General features: G+C 43.1%; 1 protein-coding gene across 1 annotated transcript; it reads left to right on the plus strand.

Annotated features, from left to right (window-relative positions):
- The first annotated feature begins 1338 nt into the window (after positions 1–1338).
- On the plus strand, positions 1339–3706 carry LOC148015038 (glucan endo-1,3-beta-glucosidase, basic vacuolar isoform-like). The gene is made up of 3 exons (XM_087665162.1): positions 1339–1411; positions 1527–3395; positions 3526–3706. The coding sequence occupies exons 1-3, from the start codon at positions 1339–1341 to the stop codon at positions 3555–3557; spliced, it is 1974 nt and encodes a 657-aa protein (XP_087521288.1). The 3' UTR covers positions 3558–3706.
- Positions 3707–15334: the final 11628 nt, after the last annotated feature.

Here is a 15334-nt window from a genome sequence, read left to right on the forward strand (position 1 = left end):
GATCAGCAATATGATAGCATCCTTGCACGAAGAGTTTTCGGTTATTACCGACATCAGTTGACTGATTCTCCACTTGATTGATGATGGAATTTATGTGTGCCTACATCTCACAAAGACAATCAAATGCATGCAAGGCACACCAAAGCCTAAGTGGTTGGACCAACAAAATTAGAGGAGACTCAAGGAGGAGGTTATGGACTCTCTAAGGTGATGTGGGAGACATGGAAGAGGGCACGAGTGGAAGGATTCGCGTATCATCTCACGAGCGGCAGGAACAGGCCTTTAAAAAAAATCTTAGTTCTCTAATTTTGTATTTACAAACAGTTCAATAAATTTTCATGCTACTCAATATATTTTAATCAACTCAAAACTTACAAATCTTACATAGTTTTAATCTATTTCATAAGTAAGGATGATTATCATACTAATTTAAAAATATAGTAAAATGTTATATTGAATAATATTAATAAGGTTTTCGAGCTTGTGTGCTCACATTATAGTAAGCTCTCAATCATACCCTATGTACAAAAGGTCAATTGCTACAAAACCTTTTTATTATTGTTAGGATGCGCTTTTTCTATGCATGAAAGGGCCATCAATACAATAGAATTTTGCGTCCATAATATAACATAGACATAGTTTTCGCGGTATCCAATTGTTGAGCCCAATATCTAGGCACACTCTTGTTTAAAGCCCACCAAGGCACAAAAATAACCTCCACCAATGAAGCAAAAATGATGTATAGTTGCGTGAGTAGAGTAAGTGGATAGAAACCACCTCCCAAAATCATCCCCAATGGTAAGGATTCAACCCACGAATGGTAAGGATTCAACCCACGAAAAAGAAAAATACTTCGCCCTCTATTGAAGTCTCTATAACTTTGCGTAAGTCATTGCATGGAGAGGGCGACCAAAGCTTTGATTGCCTTCGTCGGATCTTGTATGTGAGCCATTCTCCGGTCTGAGAAAAATGACTTGAGCTCAGTAGGCATCAGCTTCTCAATGTTAGCCATATCCATTCCATCAATCTCTTCATTGGTGCATAGAGCAATCCATGTCCATCCCCATCACCATTTGTGCTTACCTTCCTTGGATTCTCTACGGCTGGTTCTCTCTTGACACCACAATTTGTTACACACAAAATTATTCTTTACAACATTAAAAAACATAGAAGTTATTCTTTGGAGTGGGCGAAGACACAAAGTTGACTATAAATAAATAGCTTCACCATTTAGAAAAAGAAAAGGGAATCCGACCGACATAAGAAAGAAATGTCTTCAAATTAGAATGTTGTAAAGGGAGAAACGTTAGATGGTGCTACGACTTGTGCGTTGTAATCATGGCGACGCTAGGCACACGCAGGACTTCGTTGAGTGCGTTGATCCTAGTGATTGTAGCGGCGTCTATTGCAGGTAAATGCACTGATAATTCGTTAAAAGAAGTCACATATTTATCTCCTTTCGGTTGCGTTGTTTGATAAAGGCTGAATTCATGCTGACGTTGCGTTGTATTGTTGTGCCCTGGCAGGTCACGCGGAGCCCGCTAGCGTCAGTTTGATCGGGGTGAACTACGGCCGCCTCGGGAGTAGCCTGACCCCACCGGACCAGGCCGTGGCGCTGATGAAAAGCATGGGTGTGGGGATGGTGAGGATCTTCGACAGCGACCCTGCTGTCCTGTCAGCCCTCGCCAACACAGGGATACAAGTAGCCGTGTCCGCCACAAACGACGAAGTGGACCACCTGGCCTCCAGCCAGGCGGCCGCACTCTCGTGGGTGCAGGGCCACGTGCTGAATTACTACCCGGCAACGCAGATCAGCTTCGTAGCAGTGGGCAACGAGTACCTGTCGGACATGAGCATCCAATCGGGCCGGTGGGCCAGCCTGGTGCCGGCCATGCAGAACGTCCAGGCCGCGCTGGCCAGCCTCAATATCACGGGCATCATGGTGACCACGGCGTCGCCGGCGGACGTGCTGGAGAATTCCTATAGCGTGCCCTCTCAGGCGAGGTTCAGGCCCGACATCGCGGACTCCGTCATGCAGCCCCTGCTGCAGTTCCTGGCCTCCACGGGCTCCTACTTCTTCGTCAACGTCCTTTCCTACCCGACATGGGCCCAGAGCAGCCAGGTCATCCCCCTGGCCTATGCGCTAGGTGATGGGCCCACCCCGGGCGTGCAGGACGGCGCGATCTCCTACTACAGCCTGCTGGACGCCCAGCTGGACGCCTTCGTGGCGGCCATGGGCAGGCTGGGCTTCCAGAACAACATCCGCCTGGCCATCAGTGAGGCGGGCTGGCCTACACAGGGGGGCCTTCAAGCGAACCTGGCCAACGGTCTCCTCTACAACCAGAATCTGATTTCCAAGGCCGCGGCCTCGGGCACGCCCCTGAGGCCGGGTGTGCCCATTCCGACCTTCATCTTCGCACTCTTCGACGAGAACCAGAAGCCCGGCCCAGAGCCAGAGCGCCATTGGGGTCTGCTCTACTCGGACGGCACCCCCAAGTACCCGCTGGACCTCAGAATCAACGGTTCTCCGGTTAGCGCAGCACCTCTACCTTCGACCACTCCGCCTTCGGCCACTGGCGCAGCGCCTGCATCGCCGACCGGCTCTCCTCCTAGCACAGGAGCACCTGCACCACCGACCAGTTCTCCTCCCAGTATCGTAGCTCCGACCACCTCTCCTCCCAGTATCCTCTCCCCCCCTCCGGCTACTGCACCAGCTGCACCTCCGACCATTCCTCGTCCGAGTATCGTAGCATCTCCGACCAGTCCTCCTCCTAGTATCGTAGCACCTGCAGCTCCGACCACTCTTCCTCCAAGTGTTATCTCGCCCCCTCCGGCTACTGCACCTCCGATCAGTACTCCGCCTTCTGGTGTAAGCTCTCCCCCTCTGGCTCCTACAACACCTGCACCAGCTCCCACCAATATTCCTCCAACTATTAGCTCTACACCTCCTCCTGCTACTGGCACTCCTGTACCGTCTCCCACTAGTCCTCTCTCTTCTCCTGCTCTTACTGCGTCTCCCGCTATGGCTCCTCTACCTCCCCCGACTAGTCCTCAGCTACCTTCCCCTGCTCCAGCTACTAGCACGTCTACAGCCCCTCCTCCTCCTCCAGGTTTTCCTTCCTCTAATCCACCCCCTACTTCAACCACGACTGGTCTCCGTTGGTGCGTCGCAAACCCCCACGCCTCCCCTGAGACCCTCCAGCACACCCTGGAAAGCGCGTGTGCCTCCGACCCCAACCACTGTCTGGAGATCCAACCCTTTGGTGCCTGCTTCCTGCCCGACACCCCTGCCTCTCACGCATCCTTCGTCTTCAACAAGTACTGGCAAGCCACCAAATCCAACGGTGGCACTTGTGACTTCGGCGGCGCGGCCATCACCACCGGCCAAGACCCGAGTAGGTTTCATTCTCTTGTGGTCCCACTTTAAATCGCCAGTTTTTCACACCATCGCTGACATTCGACCGCAATCCGTTTTGTATCCCTTTAATTAAATTGTTTATTGTTGCCGATGTCTTTCGCATGCAGGTTATGCAGATTGCACGTACCACGCATCGTGAGGACTTCAATGCATTAAGTGGAAGGTTGACGCAGCCGTTTTGAGAGTTCTATGTACGAATCTTAACAAGGGTGCACAGCAATGTTGTGCAACAATGGGAAACTCTTGTTGACACTGTTTGCCAACAATTATTTGTAATGACGACATTTTGCGTCAAGCATTTTCAACTAATTACTAGTCGTGACCAAAATCTTTTTGTTTGTTTGTTTGTTTGTTTGTTTGTTTTCTTTTAATGTATCATTTTCTTTTGGAGGTTCAAAAAGTTTGTAGAAACATGAGCTAATATTCTAATTAAGGGTATGCGTTTTCTAGATGATTGCCTTGCAAGTCTTTACACCATAGACATTCGATGAAACAGAACGGCATGAAAAAAAGTTTTACGAAAAAGAGTCTTCCTTAGCTCTTTTTAGTGATTGTATATTGCCCTATCCATCAATGCATCAGAGACTCTATGCACATTTACTTGATCTTTGAGTTGATATTCCATTCTCTCCTTGCATTGTATGCTCCATTCTGCCTTGCTTGTGCAATTTGTAGCTTCTTTTGAACACTTGATATCATTATTAGTTGATGTTTCTATAGATGGAAATCTTATTTCTTTGGTTTTATTTGTAATATTGTAATTATATGTACATGCAATAGGTGTCTAGTGATTACCTCCTCGATAAAGAATTTGGCTATTTGATCTATAAACAATTCAAGGGAATGCTTTAGCTTTAGGTTAGTAGGTCAATTACTCGATAAGAACTACTATGTACTTATTCCCACTTGTGCTTTCTAGAAAGGCTCCCATTAAGCCCTAGGCTACCAAGAGGAATGGTCTTTGTATTGTTATAGATTTTAATCTAGCGTCTATCTTATAAAGAGGTTTCTTAAGTTCTTGGCATTGTTTACATGAATGTAGATATGTTGTGATTGTCTTTCTTATGCAGGGTCAATAATATCATGATCTTAGTAGCTGCAATAACTTTCTTTCTCTAGTATGGTAAAAAAAGAGGATGACTATGATGATAGTCTATATACACATGTTGCAGTTGTTGTGGTATGTATATCCTTGGTTTTTGTTCATTTTGGACATAATGTAACACTTTGTTTTGAATCATGAATTTTATTCGATATGGATATGAGCTTTTTCTTGCAAATTTTCTATTATTTATATCATTGTTCGATCTATAATTTGATCCATTGCAATTTTTTCTAATATTTTAGGAAATTTTGCATGCATTGTCATATGCATTTGGTCCCTTTATATCTCAGGTACACTCCTATTCAATGCATCTACCACAATTGTTGCATTTGTACTTCCCTAATAATGTGTAGTTTGAAGTCATATTCTTCCAATGGGAGAACCGATTGCAACACTCTTCCTAGAGGATGTTGCTTGTGGAGTAACAAAAATCAACAAATGATTATTTGTCTCCACGATCACTTAAGGTCGATGTAAATACAAGTGTAACTTAGGAAATGCCCAAATAGTGGCCAACATTTCTGTTTTGGTTGTACGAGATTTTGTTTTAACCTTGCCTAATCCCTAGCAACGTATGTGCCAAATTACTTGCCCTCCTTGAACTTCTTTTTTTTGTAATAGAATAGTCCTTAGCCCTTTGATCTAAAGCATCCATTTTCAGGGGAAAGAGTTTAAGAAAATCAAGATATTGAAATAATGAAGATTGAATAATGCATCCCCTCATTTTCTCAAAGGCCTTTTGACATTCTTTAGTTTTCCCATTCTATGAAATGTTCCTAGGGGATTTGTTAGCACAATGGAATTATCTTGAACTACCAATGTCCCGTTGGAATTCTAAAGAGTGTTTTGGGTGCATCCTTATGTTAGAAGTGATCATATCACAGATTCACGAGCACCCATGCCCTTATTTATATTCCCTCTCTGTATTCTTTACTTCATAATTGGCCAACCTATTTTGTGATAAGAAAAATTCATTACTTTTTTCTATAAAAGGAGAGAGCGTGGCCATAGTCCATTATCCATTCAAGTACTTGTAGATTCTTAGTGTGGGGAGAGGAAGCTTATAGAGTGTGTTAGCTTGTGATTAACCATTGTACTCACATCATAGTGGATTCCTATTCCTAGTCACGTCTTCCACATTGTTTTTTTCATTGATCTCCATGTTTTCTGCTTGGGTTGACGTTGTGTGTCCATCGCTATGTCCCAAACATTTTTTTGACTATGTTTGAATCAAGTGTTGACTTCTATTCAACAATTCAGCTTTCATGGCTTGCATGTCACACTTGAAAATCAGAGTCACCTCGTTGCCCTACCTGATGTGATCGTCTAGCTACTGCATGGCTCTTGCAAGTTCCATGTACTATCAATGCTATCTTTCTTGCTATTATGATATCATGTCCATATTTTTGTGTGTGTTATTTCAAGACCCAATCTTGCCCTACATTTTGTTGACGTGGTGTTTTGACACTTTGCATTGACTTATACTTCTAACTATTGGTGATTGTCCTTTGCAATCATCTGCATGTTCATGTTAAACGGCATTGAGTGTGTCATTCCTAAAGCCTAACTTTCTTACATTGATTTGCTACTGGCTGATGTGTCCTTGCTCTATTGAGGGTAAAAGCCATGTCATACACTCATCAAACATGATGTTGGTTTACTTTGGTATTTCGATCTTTATTTAATGTACACCTTGTTTCTGGTTGTTTATGTGGTCTACTTGTTTTGCTCTTGTGAATGACGCATACTTTGAGATCTTTTGTAGGTGATCATACTCTTTTTCTACTCTCCTAAACTGAGGTAATGTGCAAGTGCTTTGTTTTCTCATTTCACTTCATCATAATCGTCTCGGTTTCCTTGCGATTGCAGGATTCACTATCCTAATCTATTTCGTGAAGTTGTGGTTTAATGTTGCAATGCTAATCAATGCTTTTCAGAGAGGATATCGAATTGCTCCATGCTTTGGAAAAATCTCCATTTCCCTCACAATGTGGTCATATAGTGGTCATGCGCATAAAGGTGAAGAGACAAACCGGTGTGCCATATGTAACATTTGAAATGAAGGAAAATAAGATAGAGGTTTTGGCACTACTTTGTGTGTTGGATATCATGGCAGTGCTTGGTAGAGCACGAGATGACCGAGTGCATGTCTATATGATCTTGATTCACTTAGGGCCTAGTGATGGCTCAAATGGATCTAGAGGAGGTTCTATTCCCCGCGGACTCTTTGATGGTTCTATTACTCCTTCTGATAGCATGTCCTTAATTGCATCATTGAGTATTTGCATTTCTCTTGGACATATCCTTCACATTGAGATTAACACAAGAAACTTTTAATCATTTCCTACATAGGAAAGAAAAAAGGGATTCCCTTTCAATTCCCTAGTTTAAAACACACATAAGTAGGGAAATTAAATAATAGGAAAAATGGAGCATTTCCTAGTTAGAGAAACTAGGAAATCACATAAGTAATTTCCTACATAGGGCAAAATTCGCTAAATAGAGAAATTTCCCATGTATTTTCCCTACATAGGAAAATGTTCCATTTTCCGTATTATTTACTTACCTTCATTTCTAACTAGAGAATTGATAGGGAATACCTTTTTCTTCTTTCATATGTAGGCAAATTTTCCTACATAGGGAAATTTTCCTATGTTTGTCTGCATAGGGAAATTTCCCTACATCTAATAGTTTTCGTATATAGGAAATTTCTTATGTTACTCTAAATTGTCTCTAATTGGAAATGTTCATTTTTTCCTAATTTCCACATTCCTACGTATATGAATTTCTAAGTAGAAATTGTATAGCAATGTTTAAACTAAGAAATTATATAGAGATTGTTTAGTTAATTTTGAATAGGCCATAGCACACTTCTAATAGATTAGGTAGGAAAATTTTAACTATATAGGCTTTTTTCCCTATGTTAAGAAAAAAATATTAGATATGTAATATTTTCCTATCAACTTTTCTTCTATGTGGAGAAAAATATCATATATAGGTAATTTTATTTAAATGAAACATTTAAGTAATCTTTATGATGCCATAATATGGTGGTACTATATCCTTACTCTAGTTGATTCCTAATGACTTATGAAATAGTAAACATAGACATTGCATTGTAAATTACTTGGACATAGAATTGGAAATCTCTATCACTCGTGTCGATGCCAACACTAACGGGTTGCTTGGTAGTTGCTCGAATGAGGTCTTGCTCATCATTGGTGAGTAGTTCCATGTAGCTATCGATGGTTATGCCATGCATGTCCCATTGCAATACACAAAGATGTAATGGCACAATGAGAATCTCAGTTGAATATATCACAGAATGCAAAAAAAAAGTAGCCCATAACCAAAACTTACCAACAATGAAGAAAGAAAGATTAAATACATCCTACTCACCAAGAACCAACACACAAGCCAAACTTAGAGTGGGGACACTATCAACAAACTATTAGTGTCAACAATCGCCAGCATACAAACACTTGCAAGGCAAGAGAGATTATGGAAATAAGTATAAAGAAAAAACATGAAAATGAAATGAAAAACTCACAAAGATATACCGTGAAATCTCTAGGAACCAAAACAGATAACGCATGTTGCTAGGAAACGGGCACAGAAAAGGCTAAAAAAAACGTCACAGTGTTGTCAAATTGGGCTGAAAACAATAAGATTCACCAAATGTATAAAAATGCGTAAGAAGAAACTCAACCAAGCAGAACAATGTTGCAACACTCTCTCAACAACCAGGTTCACACACTCTAGCAACATCAATCCATAGGAGTCGATTGCAGAGGAGACACCATCACTACACAAGAAGGTTGTGCAAGAAAACTCAAACCTGACTAAACCACATAGGGATTTTTTAACCTCAATAGCTACTTCGAAAGAAGAGTCCCTAAGGAAATAGTAACTACAAGATTGAAAGAAAGTTCTCAGCTGAGCATATGCATAGATTCAAGTTTTGGAATAACCTAGTACCACTTCCAATAGCAATTAAGTAGCACTTACATCATCCCTAAATGTAGTAGATTATGTGAAAACCATGTTACGAAGGAAAGAAAGTAGCTTATTTTGAAGATCATCTCACTCAATGCACTTCAAATTTCTTCAACTTGTACAACCTATTCTCACTATTTTTTCATAAAGCTTTCTTAGTGAACGTACAGTCACCAAAAACACTTGAGATGTGTGTCTCTCTTTGGTGGAAATCATGAGTAGTTAGAAAGAATTTCTTGGTCTTTCTTTAGCTCTCTCTAGCAATGTTCATCTTAGTTGCAGCTTGACACAAGCCAAAAGCGTATATTCTCTTCTCAAATCTGCTCTTGCTTTTAGCTTTTAAGATTCTATGACCAACTTCCGTAGTCTCTTCTCCCACTATTATTTCACCCAAGAAAGAAGCCATAGCCAAATCTTGCAACTCCTTGATTTCTCTCCCTTTTGTGCCCATCTATCTAAACAAGAAGCCATAACCTACATCTACTTCAATCCCCAAGGATCTCTACCTAAAGCAACAAATCTTGAGATATTGTGAAGATTGAGCCCACATGTCAGTAGGTTAGTTATTGCCCAATGTTATCAACCAAATTGCAAATGGGCTCCAAACAATGGTTCTCTCACATACTCATCCTTGAGAAAAAGCATCAAGAGGGGGCAGAATAGTATGATAACAATGATGATGATGATGATTGTGAGCTCACAAATGGCATTTCCACTACACATCAATTCAATAAGCCCACTCACATGCTCGCATACAAGGTTGCCTTCCATTTAGTATGGCAAGACCATTTGGTTCAATGAAACATAGAGAGAGAGGGAAAATTGTAGCAATGATCTCATGCACTAAAAGATATAGGCCTTATACCGACGTTAAAAGTGATAAAAATGTAAGAAACAAAATTTTCCTCCGTCGTCGCAAAAAGCGTTGTTATTGGCAACGCCATAGAATAGTCGGTATCAACGTCGGTATTAGCTTCGTTATTGGAGTCGGTATCAGCGTCGCATTTGCGACACTCATACCAACGCCAATAACGACGCTGATACCGACGCAAAATGCGACGCTGATATCAATGCTCTGCGACGATAATAACGACACCAATAACAACACGAGCAGTAAATTTGCAACATTAATAGAGCCAGTAACATGGAAAAAAAAATTAGCACAGTGTACTTTATTTGGGCCATAGAAAATAGTTTTTGCATTGTGTATAATGCTTGTGTACAAAAAACAAAATATATTGAAATCATAACACTGATACATGAAATAAATACGTGATCGCATAATGAAAGCGATTGGTACAATCATGACAAGATATCACTACTACATAGAAAATGTCTATATAGATCAGGCGACCAAAAAAGAAAGGTGTGTGAGCTTCAAGGATCCAAGGGCGAGCTACATATCCTCGCCATCCGAAAGCTCGTCCCGCCACAAAGGAGCATCGAACGGACTCTACAGAAAAAGAAACAATAACACATCAGTCCACCATACAATAATGCGTTCTAATTAAATATGGTAACTAGGGACAAGAAAGATGAGTGACTTATAGGGCCACCACGTCTATACAATCGGTCGATCAATGCAGTGAGACCGTGCCTCTCTACATATCGAGTCTCAAGGCCGACCGGATCGCAATTTGTAATGGAGTGCTGCAAAGAAAAAAAAATACTAACTGTTAGAAACATGATTGTCAGTACAAAGGATATTGCAAAAAAATAAACAAGCAAAAAAAAAAACTCATAAAGTTCTCCAAATATGTCCTATGGCTGCCACTCCTAAGATGATGGACCACTGCGGCCTCTAGCCGTGCCCTCGCCGCCTCGCGCTGCTGACTCCAATGTCCTGGAGAATCTGTAGCCTTCTCCCTCAATCGGCGCCAATCATCCATGTCTAGCCACTTGCGCTTTGCAGTGCCACTCTTGAGTGCTTGCGTGCGTCCGATCGTCTGTGTGACATATATGCATGCATGGAGTCCATCATCCAGCCTGCAGAAAATCTCTCTATTGAGGCTGAAACCAGAAACTCCTCATGCAAGGATGCTACTATGTAGTCCTTACTCCCCTCCGGTATGTTCTTCCAATGATCTAAGACGTTGTGCTGAAAAACTATCTACTGAGGCTGAAACCAGAAACTCCTCATGCAAGGATGCTACTATGTAGTCCTTGCTCCCCTCCGGTATGTTCTTCCAATGATCTAAGACGTTGTGCTGAAAAACTTGTTGGCACAACTCTCTCATGCGAGCCATCACCCTCCTCCCCTCATCATTCATGATGATGGCTCGTGACCTATCATCGACTAGATAGGCATATCCCTCTAGGGTATGCCTAAGATGGGTCCTCTCCCACCTGCGTCCACGCTCCTAGGCATATCTAGAAGACCCCTATGAATTCGGTGTACCGACCGGGGTAATATCTGTCTGAGTGGCACCCATAGGGGTGCCACCTACAGAAGGCCAAGCAAAAGCCCGAGTAACTAGAGTAGATGTCCCCTTAGGTGTGACAAATCCTCGAGGTGATGCAACTCCAGCTGAACGACGAGACAGAGACACCGCGTCTGTGCCTCCACAACATCCACCTGAGTCTGAGTCACGCTCCTTGGAATCGCCATTAGATCGAGGAGTCACACATGTATCCCATGCCGATCGTGGGCACACTGCCTCTGTATCTCTGCAGCATCCCCCTGACCCTGAAGCACTCCCTCTCTCTGGCCCAAGCCTAGAGCGTCGACCTCGTCTGCTCGAAGCTGAAGCATCGGATCCCGCTGAAGTAGATCTAGCAGAGCGGCCTTACGATGTCCGAGACAGCTCCTTGTCTGCCATGTCATTGAATCTTGCGATCTGGTCTAGAGACATGCACGTGAAGATATCCTGCAACTCCTCATCGCTCATCCCTCGACTCATTGTGAAAATGTCACCTGCATAGACAAAAAGTAATGTTAGCATAATCAATTTAAATCATACAAAGCATGGTAATATAAATCCTAAAAAAATAATCTCACTTAAAATGTATATCTTATGTACCCTTATAAGCGATTAGTCAACGAATTGAGTAAGTGGATTCTCCAAGTATGAAGTATCCTATGGTCCCATGTCAATCTCCTGACACAACTCTGCATACACTGGAAGGTCAATAGACATGTCACCACAAAAGGATGAGTCCACCTCGTTCTCAAAGAATTCTTGGACTCCTGGATTTCCATCATTGTTAGCCGATGCCGGCTCCAAGCTTTTGGTGGCCTCCACCCCTTGCAATATCGACCCCTCTATTTGCATATTGTCTTCATCTATGCTCGGAACATCGCTTTGATCATATACTCTCGCACGTCGGGGAGCTGAAGGTATAATATACCACTATCGAGGTTGTCGGGGGTTTGGATAGAAGATTACATGTTCACAAACACGTAGAAGAGAGTTTTAACTATTGTGACATGTACCATGTCGTAATACAATTAACAAAAAAATGAGTCCATGCACCTGTTCACAATGGGCCGTCAACACAAAGGTATTGCGCAAATCCGTCCATTTTTTTCAGAATCTATTTTGAGAAATCCAGATAGACCTCGTCGAACTGTTGCTCCAGCTCCTTCAAGTACCATTTTGAACCACTGCACATCAAATAATATCATGGAGAAGCTATGGTAATCTACCGTTACAATACTTTGCAAGTTTCTAAAATACTCTATCTCATCTATAACCGTGTTTGGATCCGTTGCTCGTTGCTGGCTCTCCTGCTCAAACCTTGATACCACAGTACATTGTGGAGCACATTTTGTCAATACGCTCCACGCGAAAATGCCGTCTGCGCGACCACGTTGCACTATATATTTTGTACTATATATTGAAACACTCAAATTAGATGTCACATATAAAATATATATATGACAAATCCTAAACACCTCATTACCTTTGGACTACATCCCCTCGAGAATTCCCACTCCTCCATTGAGACCTCTGCCCCTTCACGAGACGCTGCGGTCAAAGCTCCACGCAACCATCACATTGACATGAACCGCGACATCTCCTCCATGCCCTAGGGATATCAAATCAGTCGATGACACGTATTACATTAGAATTCAGATTGCGCTTTCTCTTATTCTTGCCTAGCGATCTGGTATTTGCCAAGCCACGTCTCCATAGAGGCATGGTGCAATATACAAAAGCGATTCACCTTCTCCTCCATTGTAGCATCTATTATTTTTTCTACTCCATTTCCAACCACCACATCTCCAGTCAGTCTATCATCGTCCTCCAGCGACCATAGCATTTTGTTGTCTGGATCCACCATTGGTAACCATTGTGAAATATGCACTAGCACCTCAGACACCACCCAACCTATAGCCATGCTACCTTCTGGCTGAGCTTGTTGTCACACAAAGCCTTTCAGGGTTTTCATGAAGCACTCCAAGAACATCCATCGCGTATGGACAGGTCCAATAATCTCCACTTCATCTACAAGATGCACAAGAAGGTGGATTTGTATCGTGAGCATGCTGGTAGGCAGGTATTTCTCAAAGAGATAGACCATCTCCACTGCTTCTCGCCTCACGGATTCAATAGAGGACGTCTTAATCTCCTTCTGTGAGATCCATTACACCAAAGTCGACAACCTATAAATGGCCCTACGTATTTCTAGAGTAAGACATCTTGCAATCGCGATCGATAGTACAAACTGCCACAAATGAGAAAGCATTATGAACAATGGCTACACTCCAAATAGCAAAATGCGCACGCCAATTATAATCCATTCATAGTACAAACCTGAGAGAACGCATCATACCCATCGGAGTGCGAATTATAGACTTGACTACTTGCTTCATAATGCGCTCTTATTTAGTGGACAAAACCCAAGGAGCACGAGGTAGCTGTATGCAACCATCAGTACTCAATTGCGGCCAAAGCGTCTCCATCTTACCTACCTCCTTCAAATCCATTTGTGCCCCTATAGTGTCTCTCTTTCCTGTGATGTGGTCCCATAGAAAGCTGCCCACATTCTTGAAAATATGCATGGGATCCCTTAGCCACATATCCCTTAGGTTTGTTGAGGATCGGCCTAGCCCCTACGAGCCTAGGATGAGCTTATTGTAAGGTCTTATTTCCTTTTCTCTCTTTCTCTCCCTCTCTCATTCGCATATTTCTGAAGTAAGACATCTTGCGATCGCGATCGTTAGTACAAACTGCCACAAATGAGAAAGCATTATCAACAATGGCTACACTCCAAATAGCAAAATGCGCACGCAATTACAATCCACTCGTAGTAAAACTTGTTTACCGTGTAAAAATATTACACGGCGCAGCGAACAGAATCTGAGAAAGAGATAGAGAGTACACAACAGATAAGAGGAGAATCAGTAAAATTCTTTAACTCCAAACAACTGATACAAAGATGGCTCTGTCCACCCGTGCGCTTCCAATGAATGAAGCTTAGATGGCGATCTAGACAGAAGATAGGTGAAGAGCTTAAGGCTAGCTGGAACAACAACTCTGACTGGGTGAAAGATAAGTGTAAGATGGCTGCGAAGGGGTTTAGCTTTTATAGCCCGCGAAGGTCGTTAGGTCGGCCTGCTGACCGACCTACCATATGAGCCTCCACTAGTCGGCCAGGGAATATTCCAGGGAATATTCCCTTTACCATCGGGCCGGGGGCGCTGCCCCCGGACCCCCGCCAGGGGGGCCGCTGGCCCCCCTGGGACCCCCCAGCCAGGGGCCGCTTCCGCGGCCCCCGGACCCCACAATAGGGGCCCCTTTTAACTCCCTTACCACGCAACTCAATGCAATGTGCCTCGAGTTGCTACCAGCTTAACCACTCCGTCTAACCCAAAGATTAGACCCACAACAGTCACCTTTTTTGCCATCCGGTCACATAGACCTCATCTGATATACAAGTCAGGACTCAACCAATGTCCGGGCTCACATTTGGCTTCTCCTCATAATGGGGGCCTTACAACTTTGAGCACCATGGATCATTGGTAGCACCTAATGAGGGTGGGGCATTGATCATATCTAACACCCCCCCTCAATGTCCACCCATAGGTGAACTATCTCCTCGGCCCAATGCCGAGTCTCTGAAGATGAACTTGAAGCAGATCCTTCGTAAGTGCTTTGGTGAAGATATCTGCTCCATTCTCCTCTGTTGGACAGTAGACCAATTCCACTATCCCATCCTCCATCAAATCACGCACATAGTGATACTGGATCTCTATATGTTTGGTGCGTGCATGAAACACTGGATTTTTGGCAATGGCGATGCAACTCTGATTGTCACATCTCAGCACAGTTGGTTCTTCATCCTGCACTCCCATATGCCATAGAATCCTTCTCAACCATACGGCCTCACATGCAGCAAAACAAGCTGCCTTGTACTCTGCTTCGGTAGAAGACAATGCCACTGTTGGTTGCTTCTTACTAATCCAAGAGAAAATTCCTGAACCCAAAGAGAAACAATAACCAGAAACTGACTTCCTGGAATCAATGTCTCCTGCCCAATCTGAGTCACAGTTCCCCACAAGAGAAGTTCCGAAACTGTATGTGATACCATAGTCAAGAGTTTTCTTCAAGTATCTGAGCACCCGCATCCCAGCTTTCCAATGACTCTCATGAGGTTTGTTTGAGAACCTGCTCAAAACACCAACAGCAAAACTGATATCTGGTCTGGTGTTACACAAGTAGATTAGACTGCCGACCAACCTCCTATACCTCCCAATGTCTGCTAGTGCTGATGTATCCTCAACGGATAACTTTACATTCACCTCCATAGGTGTAGCTATCTCCTTGCACTCGGTCATGCCAAATGCCTTCAAGATCTCCCATGCATACTTC

The sequence above is a fragment of the Lygodium microphyllum genome, chromosome 24, assembly GCF_053477565.2.
Source record: "Lygodium microphyllum isolate KBCC chromosome 24, Lygodium_microphyllum_v1.1.10, whole genome shotgun sequence".
Lineage (NCBI taxonomy): Eukaryota > Viridiplantae > Streptophyta > Polypodiopsida > Schizaeales > Lygodiaceae > Lygodium > Lygodium microphyllum.